This window comes from Phaethon aethereus, assembly GCF_964289735.1.
Source record: "Phaethon aethereus genome assembly, chromosome: 21".
Taxonomy (NCBI): Eukaryota; Metazoa; Chordata; class Aves; order Phaethontiformes; family Phaethontidae; genus Phaethon; species Phaethon aethereus.
This window is the reverse complement of record NC_138597.1, coordinates 7,422,496-7,437,966: the sequence shown is the minus strand read 5'-3', so window position 1 is coordinate 7,437,966 and position 15,471 is coordinate 7,422,496. Positions and strand designations below refer to the sequence as shown.

General features: G+C 38.6%; 1 protein-coding gene across 1 annotated transcript in view; it reads right to left on the bottom strand.

Annotated features, from left to right (window-relative positions):
- The window catches only part of PRKCZ (protein kinase C zeta), a gene marked incomplete at its 5' end in the record, with an annotated part of 65,213 nt that extends 57,500 nt beyond the window's left edge, over positions 1-7,713 (bottom strand). The window contains 2 exons of the mRNA XM_082009402.1: positions 4,216-4,337; positions 7,643-7,713. Of these exons, the coding sequence (XP_081865528.1) occupies positions 4,216-4,337; positions 7,643-7,713 (193 nt within the window). The remainder of the gene's footprint in view (positions 1-4,215; positions 4,338-7,642) is intronic.
- Positions 7,714-15,471: the final 7,758 nt, after the last annotated feature.

The window sequence follows — 15,471 nt, the reverse complement described above, 5'->3', positions numbered from 1 at the left end:
TTCTCCATATACCATGAGTTCCTCTTGAAAAGCAGTTACTTTGATGGTCATTGGGACTGTTTTTTTGTGGGTTTTGTTTTTTGTTTTTTTTTTTTAACCTGCTAGGTAGCATCCTACTGACAGCCACTTGTCATGACAGATAATTTCTACATATTTGGAAAATTTATCTTTTTGTAAAAGAAAAATGCATAACTCATCTATAAGTTTAACAACTCTTTTTAAGCACTTTGCTGCAAGATCACCAGCTAACCTCTGTGAGGAACAAAACCTTCATGGTCACTCCCCAACTTAGTAACAAGTATAGTAAACATTGTACTATCTAAGGCTCTTAGTTTTATAAGATTAATCACACTGATGACATCCTGTGGCACTCTGTGCACTTTTGTCTCCAAATCCTTTGCAGCAATAACTTGTCTATAAATGATGCAGTGGAAGAATTTCACTGATAGCGAGGCTGATTTGAAAAAAAGGATTCTGGGGTAATGTTATCAGTGGAGACTTACAGTTTTTCCACAACACATTGCTTTTATTAAAGTCATTTACTGTTGAGTTTGCATCTTTTCCAATACATCTATCTTTCCTTCAGTGACTCAAAAAACCTGCATCTTTAGATATCTCATTATTCAAACAGAATCTAGCAAACACCGTAAGCTGAGACATGTTAGAAACATCTGTACTTTCATCCAACCATATAGTAAGCTTCCCACACTGCATAGTTTAATACTCATTTCTTCAAACCTTCAGCAATATCTTCTATACATCTTCCAACAGTATTTTCTGACCAAGGAATGCATTTCAGTTTGTCCCCATCTTGTTTTCTGTATATTATTCCAGCCATATTTACCATGACAGGAAGAAAAAAAATGTTTCCCCAATGGTATATGGCTTTTTGTCTTTTGCTATTAAGTGAGAAGCCTCAAAACTGGCTTCTAAAAAATTTAACGTAAAGTTTAGTGAAGTTTTGTAAAGTACTAAATGGGGTATTACAAGACTTAAAACATCAGTGAAAGAGGTAGAGGTTTTTCTTCTTGCTCTGTATACTTAGTTTTTAAAACTCTTATCATGATTGCTTCATACTATCATTATCTCAAAACACAACACAGACTTAGGGTGAGGTTCATCATTAAAAATAGTAGATGTAAACACGTATTTCAAATACTGTTCTTGATAATTTTGAATATTTTTGACTGACTTCTTACCACGTCTGCTTAGACTGTGATTGTTTTTACCCTGTAGCGTAGCTGACGGAGTTCAGACTTAACAATAGCAGAAACATCAGCTCCACCATTTTCTTGTTGTCTGCTTGTGCTCACAAGTAGCATTACCTTGTGAGGGTTATTTTAGTTAAAACTAGATAATTAATCCATAAATCCACTTAACCAGGCACACGTAAACTGCAGTACGTCACAATACACTGAAAGCAAGGAAATGAGTAAGGGTGTCACTTAACACCTGCAATTTTGTGGAGCACCCTCTCTTCCCAAGCACACGTTGCCCACCAATGGGACATGTGACCATATGGACCAAGTGATGACACCAGTATCAAGCCACACATTAAATCAAGTCAAGCTTGATTTCTTCAATATTTTAAAAATATTATTTTTAAGAAAAGATGCACCCCAGGGTGCATCTACCCCTCTTTGAAGACCACTGCTATTGATGATCTGTAAATACTGCAATAATGCAACATGAAAGACAAAAATAATGATTTGTACTGTAAATCAACAATCCATATTCCTTATATGATTATGGGTTTTTATTATGAGTGAGTTATTCACAGTTTGAACATTTTGTATCTTGTCAAAAAGAAACACTAAAAAAGCCCAACAGAAAATTTCTTTTCTTTGGCAGATTTTCTTTATCCATTAAGCCATCAGCAATTGTTTGCTTTAAGTTAGTTCAAAGAGAACATCTGTTTCTGCAATCAGTCAAATGAATTTAAATTACATGTGGCAATAAGTGGAAACACTCACTCATATGCAGAAATAGGATAACTCATAAAACCTGTGAGGACTGAGGGCAGACAAACAGCAGATTGGTTGAAGCTTAACAACTTAAAATCAGGAATTAGAAAAAAGGTTGTATAAGCATGTATTTAACCAAGACTAGAAGAAAATGCTTATTAGAACTGAAAGTAAAAAAAGAAATTAGTTGTTTTAAGTAAACCTTAAAAAGCCAATGCAACATATATCCAAAGCAAGAAACAGTTAACAGGAATCATGTCTTAAAATCCCCCAACTCAAAACTGAGGTTTTCTTCCTTCCTACAATATTCTTTTATTAGTAGTCATGCAGTTCAAATAGCTAAGCACATGCAATGTAGTTATTCTCCATGCACTTCTGATCAGGTTACCTTTTATCAGACTGCCATGAAACTGAGTGTTAGGAAACAGAAGTCAGTACAGTTGCCTCTGCCCTTCTTGGTAAGAAGATAAAGAGTAAAATTTAAAAATAATTGACACTAGTTCTTGGTATCTTAAAAGGACTGAATCTTCTTTGACTACAGGCTACCTCCCTCCTCAACCATTCTTTTGAAATTCCATTCACCCTCCAAACCACATTACTTGGCTAAGAAAGCAGTATAGACTATTATTAAAAAAACAAAACAATTACAAATGTTAGCTAAATCAATTTAGTACTTTTTTCATCTTTCTGCATTCAGTTCTAGGAGTGCTGCTGCAGACCATGGCTTTGCAAGGTGGAACAGGAAAATAACTGAGCACCACTGCAGTTGTACAACTGCATGGTAGCTGTTCTCAACCTACTAGGTCAAGAGTTCTCCCCATCATGAATTACAGCCATACTACACTGCTGTTAAATCATAAGCAGACACATACATTCCAAAAGGAAGCAAAAAAGTAGCAAAGGCACTCAATGTCAAGCATCTCCATTTCACTACTACTCAGCAACACGAAGGCTCTATCTAACTTAAGGCTGCAGAGAACTGCCACCTTTTTAAGCAGAAAGAAATACGTAAACCCATCTCACATCATGCCAATATTTCAGAGTCTATGGGAAGGGCAAAGAAAAGGTAAGTTAAGTTTCTCACATACAACTATTTGCGGAAGAATAACGATAAACTGCTTTACATCTGAAGATAACTTCAAACAATGAGATCTGGCCACATCAACCTTTCCTGCAGGAACAGCATAAGAGCAGAGACTTTCACAAAGAGTGTTTTGTGGGTTTGTGTGGGTTTTTTTTGTTTTCCCCCCCCAGCCCATTTTATCAAGCCCACATCCCACTAAAATGAAAGCTTACACCATTTTTCCACACACATTAATCCTCCCCACCATTTTCTTTTTCTGGACACCAGCGACTTCATATACTTGGCATTTTTTTCCCACCACAATGGGGAAACAATTTATTTCTGGTAAGTTATTTAATGCATATTATCTTTGAAAAATGGTGCTCTGAAGTATCAGTCAAGTGGAAAACTACAAAACCAAATACCAAATTCGAATCATCTTTATTTCATGTTTGGTCATTATATTTTACATCAGGAGGATATTAACCAGTTTAGTAGAACTCTCCTTTAAATATAGACAACTTCCATCCTCTAGTTCTTTAACTAAATAGGGTATGTTAGACCATTAATACAATCAACACTACTATCAGTGACAATCATGCTGTTGCCAGGGGTAATCACCATAGAAAAAGTAAATCAATTACCATTACTGGAATTCTTAGCACCTACCTTGCATAAAATACAGAAAACCTAGAAGAAATACAAACAGTCTTCTGATTTTACACTGCATTGCTTCTCAGAAACACACTCATTCAAAAGACTTCACAATTCAGAAGATGCAAATGCCTATGTCATTCTGGAAGCTGACACAGGTAACAACATCAAAAAATTATCTCGCCAAGAATTTGAAACTGAGAATATTGAGGGGTATGGCATTAGGCCTATGAAAGTCTGAAATTAAAACAAACTTTGCATTCAGTATATAAGTATGGAATCGTAAAATATTAAAGTTCTACAAATCCTTTACTTCTACAGAAGTGAATTCAAGCGCAGTACAATTTTCATGTTTTGAGGCTCATTCCTCCAAGCACCCTGCTTTATAAGACAGGGTTATGTACCCTGGTAGTTAGAAACAAAAAGTAATGCCACAACATGAAACTTGTTTATACAAGTTTCCTCAATGCCCCTTCTTTGTACCACAATGAACAATAAACCCATGAATGCCTAGGTAGTATTTCAGTACAATACCTTCATCATCAATCCACTTGAGGGTAATTGGCTGCTCCTGTTGTAAATTACACATCTCATGCACTTCATCACAAAGTTCATCATAGCTCATTGATGCATCCACATTTGTTATCAGGATGTCTCTGCATGAGATGAAATCGTAAGTTTCTCAACATGAATGAGATAGCTTCCCTATTTTCCTACTACGTGACAAGTAATTTTAGAAAACATGTTACATTACATGTTTTGCCTATTTATGTCTTTCAACCAGAAGCTGAAAGGTAATACACTGAACTAAGAAGCTTAAATTTTATTACTTATATTTTAAATTATATGCACCAATACCTTTGCATTTTGCCTTTGCTGAGAAAAATTCTAGTAAGCAAAGCTCTAAAACAATAATTTTTAAAGAACTGTACTAAGTTTCAACAGATTAAAAGCACTGCTACCTTTTCAAGTGCACCTTTAATCTACAATTTGTGAAGTTCTCAGAGACCAGCAACTTAATAATTCTTCATAATAGCAATGGAAAAAGAAATATGTATGCTAACTGCCAACTTGTAAAACCATCTTCTTCTACAATACTGAGCTGTCAGATGAGGTTGAGTTTGAGAACATCCCCCTGTCAAAAAAGTCCTATTTTATGCCTTATGAAAGTAAGGGACCATACCAGTTCTCAAAACAGTGTTTGAGGTCTGGTACCTTGGTGCCTTGCACCAAGACAAGGTCTCTAACAAATGCAGCTCATTACTTAATGCACTGCCACCACAAGCTACTCATGGTATCAAATAACTATAGAGCTATGGTGACTCTGGACAATCATGCTTTCACAAGTATCTAAGTAATATTCAAAAACTGAAACTATGCAGCAAGACAGTACTCTACTATGCATACCAGAAAAATCCAACTAAAGCTGACAAATATTAATCAGCTTTAAATTGTTAAAATTATGATAACAGATGGCACTACCAATCTACATATAAATTAATAAACTTCTTATTAAACAAAACACAGCTGAAGTATGCCAAGTAGCACCTATTGCAGATGCAAACATTAATGAGATTTATTTAAATTATATTATGTCAATGATATCCATGTTCCTTTGATATTGACTGTGTTTAATCTTAATGTCTGTATAGTCACATTAGGCAAGTAGGGACAGATAAATTAAAATCAATCTTTGTTTAACACTAAAGAACATCACAGAACACTTTTGTCAGGTATCTGAAACCGGATGCTACAAAGTAATATGAAAAACTAATAAACAGTAAGTTATATATGAGCAATTATAGCAAGAGAACCATTCACGTTGATAGATTAAACATGTCACCATTTAGAACCAAGGTCACATAAAGCATACTGAAATGAGAATTATACAAGTTTACTTTCTTTTGCAATCTACTTATGCAGTTATTTATACTATGCTATGTTAGGAACTCTGTCACACCCAGAAACATGAATACCTAAGATACTAGGACTCCACGGAGATAGACTCAACATTCACTTGTTTTAGAGCTTCCTCCTACTTAGATTTTTAACTGGGATTTCAAAATGATATATTGTATTATTATTTTAATTTTTTAGCAGCTACTGAATGAGCTAGTCCTTAATAATACAAGATTCATTGAGTTTGGAACTCTTGTTTTATATACTGAGAATAGCATTAAACAAGCAAACATCACAGGGAGATTACCCCAGTGATACACCAAAACTGAACAACAGGAAAAAAAAAAACGACTTCACAGCTAATGAAAATTACGGAGTCTAGTGTTATAGGACAACTACAGTAGTAGTTTACTGTAAAACATCATAATAATTACACATAAATTCTAATATTAGTATTAATTAGTAACAAGTATTAACACCTCCACTTCTACGCAGACAAGTTCTACAGACTTCATATCAACACTGACAGCAAGCTATCTCAAATTGTTTACACTAAATTCTATTTGTGTTTATAACGCCTTCCCTTCAGAGCTAAGGCAGCTCTCCTACTGCTGTTTCAGAGAAGCATGCATATCCATGCATCTCAAAGCAGCATATCACATGAGTATTTGAAGTTCAGATGATCTTTTTAACCTAAGCCTATGTATGACATGATTCAGAGGGGCGGGATAAAACTATGGAGCTGAAAATAATTATTAGTAATGGCAATATGGTACAAATCTTTCACCCAGATTTCATAAAGCAGTTTACATGCATCTATTAAATATCCAAAACCATGGTGCAGATTAATAATAACAAAACACAACTGGTCTGCATTAACTATCATGAGCACATTTCAGAAATTACTAAGCAGCAGTAAAAACAAGCCATTGCATACAGTCCCATTTACTTTCATACATGGATTTCTTGTGAAGTAAATATTACTTCAAGTAAAGCAGCAAATGTTTGTATTTTGTTAGGACATAAGTTTTGACATGAATTCTCACCACTAAAAGGTTATCTGTGTTTTTACTAAGTAAATTTTCATATGAAAATTTAACCTGTAGATAAATGACCTGTGATTTAACAGATTCTACTAGACTTTCAATTTACATGTGGCAAAATGAGGACATAAAAATCAAATTACTAGGCATAAGGAAAGAATTCAAGTCAGTAGCAGAGCTAGAAATTGAAGCCAGTCTACTTTTTTTATTTATTCACAAGAGGAAGATGACTGTAGGTTTGATTTATTTTTTAATCACTTAAAACTGAGACTTCAAGCAGCATGCATGGGTTCATCTAAATTTACTGATAACTTACCTAAGCAAAATTCTCTTGTTTCTCATATTTACCTAAGTAATTCCCTCTAAACTTTCTATAAAACAAAGAAGGACAAATCCAATGGCATCCACTTATTATTTCAAGACTTGCATATCTATCCACAAAGAAACACCTCCTCTAATCTTCCAAGACAGAACATACTGTAAATTAAAATAGTATCTAAAATCCCCATGGGAAAAGGTCTTGTACTAAACATTACATGTTCTGTCCCAAGGAGCACACAGTCAAATTGACATCTGTAAGTGGAAACCTGTACTTCATAGTCTCCTGCTAATTTCAGCAGTAACTTGTAGAGCTCATTATGTAACACTTATCATATCTTTATTATTAAATCGATGCATCTGGATCCAAGAGATAGATCTATACCTGTCTGAGACCATGAACACTTGTATCAAAACACAAATCAATAACCCCATCAACCCAGAATAATTCTATGCCAGTCTTGCACATTTTCCTCCCTTTCAAGAAAAGGCTAAGTTATCAACTCTCTTCCACAATCAGCATGCTGCAGGAGTCTGGATGGTATTTTAATAGCCCAGAAGTTTACCTACCTGATCTGACATTAATTACAAATCCACCAATGCCCTGGTTACTCTATCACTAGGTCAGATTATGAACTCCTGCTCAATAGGCTTCAAAATTAGACAGAACACAATACATAGGAGAGAACATGCTGACTTACCCGCTATAGTGTGTTTTTACTCTGATGAAGTCTTTGTTCAAATCAATTTTTGAGCCCATTCTGCTAGGCATGGTCTGTATTTAGCAGTCTAAAGGAAACTATAAATACATAGAAATAAGTTCATTCAAGACAGATAACTCATTTAATTCTGAAGCTAACAGCTTCAGATGTGAATATTGTACTTCTCCTCCAGATGATTTTCAACCCAGCTGCATAGAAAGAAAACCACAATACAGATAAATATACACACACTCTACTAAACAAACTAGTTGTGTCAAATCTCATAAACATAAATAGCTTTACACAGAAAAGCAAGAAATCAGAAGAAAAATATACAAGACCATTGACCTGCACAGAAATTAAATGAGATCAGTTAAACGCTTGGGATATCTCTGTAAAACTTAACTGTACAGGGTATTTTTAAGTACATTTTTTAATAAAACATTCAAAAGTTCCCTCTTTGCCAAAAATGCTCTGAGGAAATCTTTACTTATTCAACACAGCCTATGCCTCTTTTCTTCTAAAGACTAGAGTATTTTAATTCAAAGTAATTTCTATATACATGGTACACTGCTATCAATTAACGTTAGTTATAAATTTACACAAGAAAGGCAGAAGAGGAACTCTAAGGGGCAACTGAAGTTACCTTTACAACTGGAGACTGACAAAAACCCCGCTTATTCAAAATTACCACCACCTTCCCCTATACGTGTGTATATATATTCAGACATCTCCCTAACCCCACTGTCTTAGGGAGGCAGGGCCATAGGTACCAGGGAGACACCACAACGCGGCCTCCCGACCTCGCCTCTCCTGTGGGGTTAGGAGGAACACGCAGCCCCTTCCCCGCCGACCCCAGGGAGCGCCCTCAGCGCCCGCCGCGCGGGGAGCCCGTGGGCTGTCGGACACACGGGCTGCGCACAAGGCGGGTGGGGAGCGGCCGGGAGGCGACACTGTCGCTTGGGACGAGGTCGCGCCGGCACCTTCCTCGCTGCTGCCGCGCTCCGTGCCGGGACGGCGGGCAGAGCAGGCTTTCCCCAGCCTCCCCACCCACCACCTTCGGGACTGCCCCCTGCTCCTACCTGCTCCGACCGAAGGAGATCCCACCCCAGAGACCGGGGCCCTTCGGGTCCCGCTCCCCTCCTGCCCCGCGAACTCGCCGAGAACATGGGACGCTCGCTGCCCAGGGCCCGCGTATCCGGCCGCGTCCCAGCCGTGCTCGGCTACGCTTCCACGGCCTGAAGTTGCTCAAAGTTCCACGAGGAAGTTGGGATCGGACTTCGGCTCCCCGCCGCCCTCCCTGCCGGTGGGTCCCCGGAGAAGAACGCCGGCAGCGCGCGGCACGGAAGGTAGCGCGTGGCGGAAGAAGCCCCCGGCTCTCCCGCCCTCAGCCACCGCCCCGCCTCACCATCCCTCTCCCACGGGCTCTACTGGCAACGGCGCCACCGCACCGAACATGGCGGCCTAAGAAGGTTAGAGCCCACGGCCAATAGAACACCTCCTACACTACCTGTCAGCCAATAGCAAGCTCCGACTCACCTGGAGCCAATCCCCGAAAGGATCCCGCCCACCCACGACCAATCATAGTCCGGGAACCGTTACCTGGGGAGTACGAGCGTCTCAGCCAATCAAAAGCGAGCGAAGAAGCTGTAGAACACCTGCAGCCAATTGGAGAAGCAAGCGGCGAGTGCGCCGCTCCTGCCAGGGTGGCGGGTGAGGTGACAGGTGCGGAGGGCAGAAGCAGGTGGCCACCCGCCTCCTTGCCCTCACGGGGCTGCTGCCGCCATTCGCCTCCGCCTCGTCGGCGAGTTTCGGTGTCTCGCCGTGCCCCTGCAGCGCCTCCGCGCTCCGAGACGCGGTAGTGGCGTGGCGGAAGGAGGCCCCAGGCCTGAGAAGGAGAAGCGGGTGCGACCGTTACCGCGCTGTCGGGGCAGCGAGCTTGCGCCTCTGCTTTCCTCGGAGCTCTCTGGAGAGGTAGTGAGTTGTCACGGCTGGCGCAGGCCTCTAGCTCCCTAATGTGGTCTCGCCGGGCTCGCCCTCGGCGGGAGGAGCGTTGGGTGGCAGCGGCGGGCACCCCTGACAGCAGTGCCCCGTCCTGGGCGGGCGACAGGGGGCGCGGAGCCGCCACAGGGCTGGGCCGGGCCGGGCTGGTGCTGAGGCCAGGGGCGGCGTGCGGGAGCGCGGAGGAGGGGGTCCGTGCCGAGCCTGTCAACAGGCACAGCGCTCGCTCGCTCTTCACCAGCACCCCCGCCCCCCCCCCCAAATACCCTGCCAGCACATGCCCCCCCTGACCCAATGGCCTGGCTGCCTCCCCCGAAGCTGTCAGAATTGCTTCCTGGGAAAACTCATTTCCACAGGAGTGTAATCTCCCATGAGTGTAAATACAGCATCCCACCTCAAGAGGTTTAATTCAAAACTGCTAAAGCAAGGAAACCGCGTCCAAGATAATGAAGAGGAAATAAAGTAACAAAGATAAGCAATATCGGACTTCTGAGTGGCCGGACCAAAGGGGAGAGAGAAAAACAACGGGATGCGTTGTACTAGCGCTGTTGAATTAACCAATTTCACAAGAGCAAGTCTGTGTAAATGGTTCATGCCCTTAGCTTTAGAAAGTTGAGTTTGGGTTTGGTTTTTTTTTCTTATGATACTTTGATCTTTTGATTTCAAACTGTGAATCAGCTGTGATTGAAGCAAAGCTGACTCCTGCGTAAAGGAGGCTGGGGTTTTGCCTGTTCGCTTTTGATGAAGGTGTGAGGTAGTTAATTCAGAGAGACCCCTAGTGGAAATGCTGCTTATACTGGCCAAATAGCTATTTTCCTTGTGTATCTTAAAACGATTTTCCGAGCAAATAAGCTATCCAAGCGAAAGGTTTGCTTTGGGGCTTATGTTGTTCTATTTATGATGCCATTGGGCAAAATAGCCCACTAAATCTGAAAAATAAACCAAATCAAGGTGTCACAACTATTAGGTTTTTTTGACTACCTGGAATTGAGTAGTCATAATCTGTATTTTGAAAATAAAAAAATCGATCCTTAGCCTGCTGCTACAACCTTGTGTACATCTACACCAAGTTCTTTTTAGACGGAATTTAGCACTTTCACTATATCTTTATGGGATTTTTTTGGTGTGTTAAGGGGCCCTTAAATCTTCATGTGTTCCAAATTTCCTCTGCTTAAAATGGAGAACATTATGTAAGACACATCTACAAATATAATTCTTTCAGGGCAAGCTAGACTTTGATCTTCCTGTCATGTCAATTAGATGGCTTCAGCTCCTTCAGTTGTTGTATTGTGAGATGAAAGAAGAACTCAGAACTCTGATTTGAGGTTTTGTGTGTTTTATTGTTGTTACTTTTTCCTAGCGCAACTTACTGAGGGCAAAAGCTTAAGTACAATTTCAGTGCTTGAAAAAAATCTCAACAATAATATTTTTACGTCTTACAGACATATTTTGTAGTTGATCACTTAGTACTAATGTTATTTTAGAACTTATTTTGAGTTGGTTTGTATTTTCTTATATTACAAGACTGTTTAAACACTGAATTTCTTAATAGATGCTTCCCACTTCTTGAGCAGATGGCATTTTTTGGAGGGGATGTCAGCTTTGCTCTGTGCATTAGCTAACAAAGTTGTAACTGATTTGAAAACACACTATATTGTATGATCACTTTTTCTGGCATATTGTTTTTGAAACACAATCAACTTCTGTTGTCCTAGAGATGTAAATCCTAAGTGTATTCCTAAGCTTTTTTTGGGACTTTTTTTTTTCCCCCAGATGGCAGGGCACTGCACTTCTACCTTCTACTAAACCATCAGCTTAATAAAAAGTTGTAATATTGCTGTCCACTACACCTAGACTTGAAGAGCTGACAGGCTCCTACAGGTAATTTTGTTTTATTTTATTCCAGGTTTAAATGAGATATTTATTGCATCTGAAATTTAAGTTCTTTTTTAAATTAATTAAATTACTAACACTTGATGACAGATCTTTGAAGAGCAGACTATGAAGTGAACTGATCTGCTTTGAGAAAGATAAAGCTTAAAAAAAGGGTTTTCAAGTATTTCAGTTCTGTTTTGAAAATAAGTCCTATCATATGCAGCACAACAAAATGGGAGTTTCCCATTCTTTCATTCCTTTCTTTATACAATGAGCTTTGGCAAATCACAAATCTCTGTTACACGGCCTAAAAGAATTTTTTTAAGATGTGGTATAATAGTGATTTCCTCACCACTAATTACCTTGGTAATTAAGTTCTTCAAGAAAGAAGAGTTCCCTCCTGCTGGAAATAGCAATGAGGATTTGCCTTTCTATTTTGTTTTTTTAAAAGTTGGTGTGGCTTATTAGCAACCAGGATCAACAGCAGCCAATATTAACCCGGAGCTGCTGAAGTCTGGTCTGTGTTATATTAAGGAGGACATACTTAATTTGCACAGTGTTCTTAGCCAGGTGTTTCAGGATCTCAGGTTCCATGTTAGCTTGTGTTATTATCCCATCACCTCATCTACAGTGAGCTACTTGTGTTTTATACGGATAGGGCCATGGTTCATCTGGTTTCACACATGTAACACTACATTCAACCTCAGCGTTCAACTGTGACACAGATTTATAGTGGCAGTGTAGAACATTGATTTGCTAAGGAGTCTAATGTTTGTATTTCAACTGCTGCAGCCTAGTAGTCTAATGTTACCTTGTTTTTTAATTGTCTTTTTGACTAAAAATTATAAACATCCATAGTGTTGGTTTCTGAACTTAATGCCTCTTTCATTATTTCATTGTACTGTAGTCTCTGACAGTAACTTTGAAGCCTGTATTTACTTAAGTATGTATATCTGCACATTTCCAGCAGATGGCAAGATATTCCTAGGCAACTGTCTGGGAAACACATTTGTATATACAATGCTTATAAGTGCTAGTTCTTTATCTTAATGCTACAGGTTATTGAGAACTGTTCTTTAAAAATTAGTTTAAAGGGGAAAAAATTATTTGGGGTTAATGATAGCATTAAACTACAGTACTGTTTCAGGCATCAGATATTTGTATTAATGTCTATTATTCTCACTCCAGTACAAGGTTTTTCTAGCTGTATTTTCCTTTTTAAAATTCTGAAAAACACAGTACAACTGGTTTGGTGCCTCTAACAAGAATATAGTAAACTTCTTTATCTTCTTTTTTAGTTGATGTCTTGAAATAACCAGGCTGTGGTTCCATAGGAATAGGAAAACAGTGTTGTAGGGATATACATTCCTTACTGTCTTGGCCCATTATTCAGAGAATAGTTTGTCCTGCGTGCTTAAAAAAATGAGGCACCTAAATACCTTACTGAATCCACAGAATGAAACCAAAATAATTTATTTCAGGATTCATATGAAGAAAGTAATGTCTTTTAATGTTTTAAGTTAAAGGAATAATATTGCAAAACCTCTCAGAGCATTTTCTCTATATGCACCACTCAAAAGAAACAACTCATTGTCAAATATAAGTGTATACACTACAGCCAGGAAGAAATGAGAATATTTCTGGATTGAAAAGTTATCTAGCTTGGTGAATACTATAAAAATAATTTGATATCACGGGTGTAGTACTTGTAGCTAGTATTTTGGCACAAATACCTACAAAACCAGGAGAAAAAACTAACAATTTTTTCTGTTTGTTTTTAAGTCAAAGGGAACCATTTTCTCTTCAAGCTGGACTTCAGCATAACTAAGAGACAGAAACAAATTTTATCTTGTCATCTTTACTCCTCCTGCTTAAAATCTGTAAGTAACGCACGTTTTTGGAAGGTACCTACTGCGTCTGAAACTGTGTGTATTGAATTTTATTACATTCTAACTCTTGTGCCTATTGTTTCCACTGTGCATTTGCCTCCTGAGCTACTGATAGATGCATTTGTCTAACAGAAAAGAATTTTCACTTTTCCAAATAGCTCCAACCTCCCTTTGCAAGTAATCTCAGCAGTTCTTTTTTCACATTTTGATGTACACATCTTTTTGAGTGCTTGTGCTTTATATTAACCTATTGTTATTCTGCCAGCGACAGCTGCTGCAGAAAGAAAGAAAAAAAGGAGTATCCTAATGCTTACCCATTCATACTATGTGCTTCCACTTGTACAAGTTGGTATTGTAAAGATAAGTACAGATCCAAAAAAATGGGTCTTTGAATCCAGGCTACAAACAATGGGTGAGAGATTTAAAGATGGTGCTGGGTGTTTTTGCTGCATAAAAATGGCTATAAATTGGCTAAGCTTTCCAAAAAGAATGTTTTTGCTTAGTAGAATGCAGTAAGCCATGTTTTGTATTTCATATGACATTCATGCAGTCGCGTTAGTAAAGAAATATGGTGGTTTATTCTTGTGAACAGTACTTTTGGTTAAAACAAGTTAAGTCACAAGTAGGGCAACTCTTTAAATATTTACAAAGCACTTATACAGTATCATCATTGGGATATTTACCACATTAAAATGTTCATTTAATGGAGAAAGGGTTATAAAATCAGATGAAGGATGGTCTGAAACAATATATCATTGTTTTGAGATTTTCATGTTGAAGTGCTTTGTTTTCACCTTTAAGACTTACTTACACGTTAGTTTAGAAAGTCTGTCCAATAACCATTATCATCATGTATCCCAAATCCCAAATGGAAAAAGCTCTGCTATTTAACCCATTGAGGACTACTGAGTTTAATGTTTAAGATGCTATTGCTTAGCACTCATTCCAGGAGTAGAAGAATTGCAGATTACTGAGGGAAACACTCCAGGTCCGCTGGTTAAGATGTGAGCGGGTGGTAAAGGCACTATAGGACTGAAAGCGTAACGTGAATTGTCAATAGCTAGGAGGCTATTAGCTCACTGTCACTGCCAGTTGATCCATCTCATCTCCAGACCACTATCTCTGGCTTACAAAAGGCTTTCCTTTGAAAGAAATGTATCTTTAGAAACAAAGATCAAAGGATACGTATTTGTTATGGTTCATTTTATTTCACAGGTGAGGAATTCAGCAGAGATGAAGACTCTGTCCTTGTAGTTTGGGAGCTATTGTTGCTATATTGATGTTTACATCTCCCCTTTCCACCTGTATAAGAAACAGGGAGGAAAAGCTCTCTGGTTTAATTTTGATAGTTCAATGAACACATCAAGTTGTGTAATTAATTAACAAGTGGCTCAGCTAGGACCTGCATTGCTTAAATGACTAAAGCTATTGGGAATGTTCCTACTGCTGAAGGTTGTTGAAGAATCATTGCACTATATGGACTCCTCACAGAATAGATTATTTACAAAGTTATTCTTGCAAATTTGGACGGAAAGATTTAGAGTTGTAAGCTTTTAAACTTGATGACTCAGGGGCAGGACTTGCAGATTTTTCTACCTTTTCTTTGCTGAAGTTACGTTTTATTTTTTAACTGCTCTAGCCACAAAGTACTTGTATGTTTCTGACAAGGTTAACCAAAAAAAAAATCTTTCTCCTTTTCTCCCTCCTAAACGCTTCAATTAAGACAGCATTATGACAACTAGTTCTTAAAGGCAACTGGTGGAAGGGGCAATCAGTACTAGTTTTACCTCAGCAGAAGGAGAAGACAGGTATACCGTTATTACTTGTATTAGTGACTTAAGATCTTCAGCTATATTAGGACCTGTCAAAGATCCCAGGTTTTAAAGGTTTAGTAGGGATTAGAGTGATGATTTGAGATTATGAAGTAAACAACAGATAAATGGAGCGAGATGGCTACTGTCTTCAAATACATGTGAAATGTGAGTAACCAGTTGTGTGACGCTCTAGAATGAAAATGCATCCCCATACAATGTCATCTTCAGCAGATCAAACCAGCAGTATGTG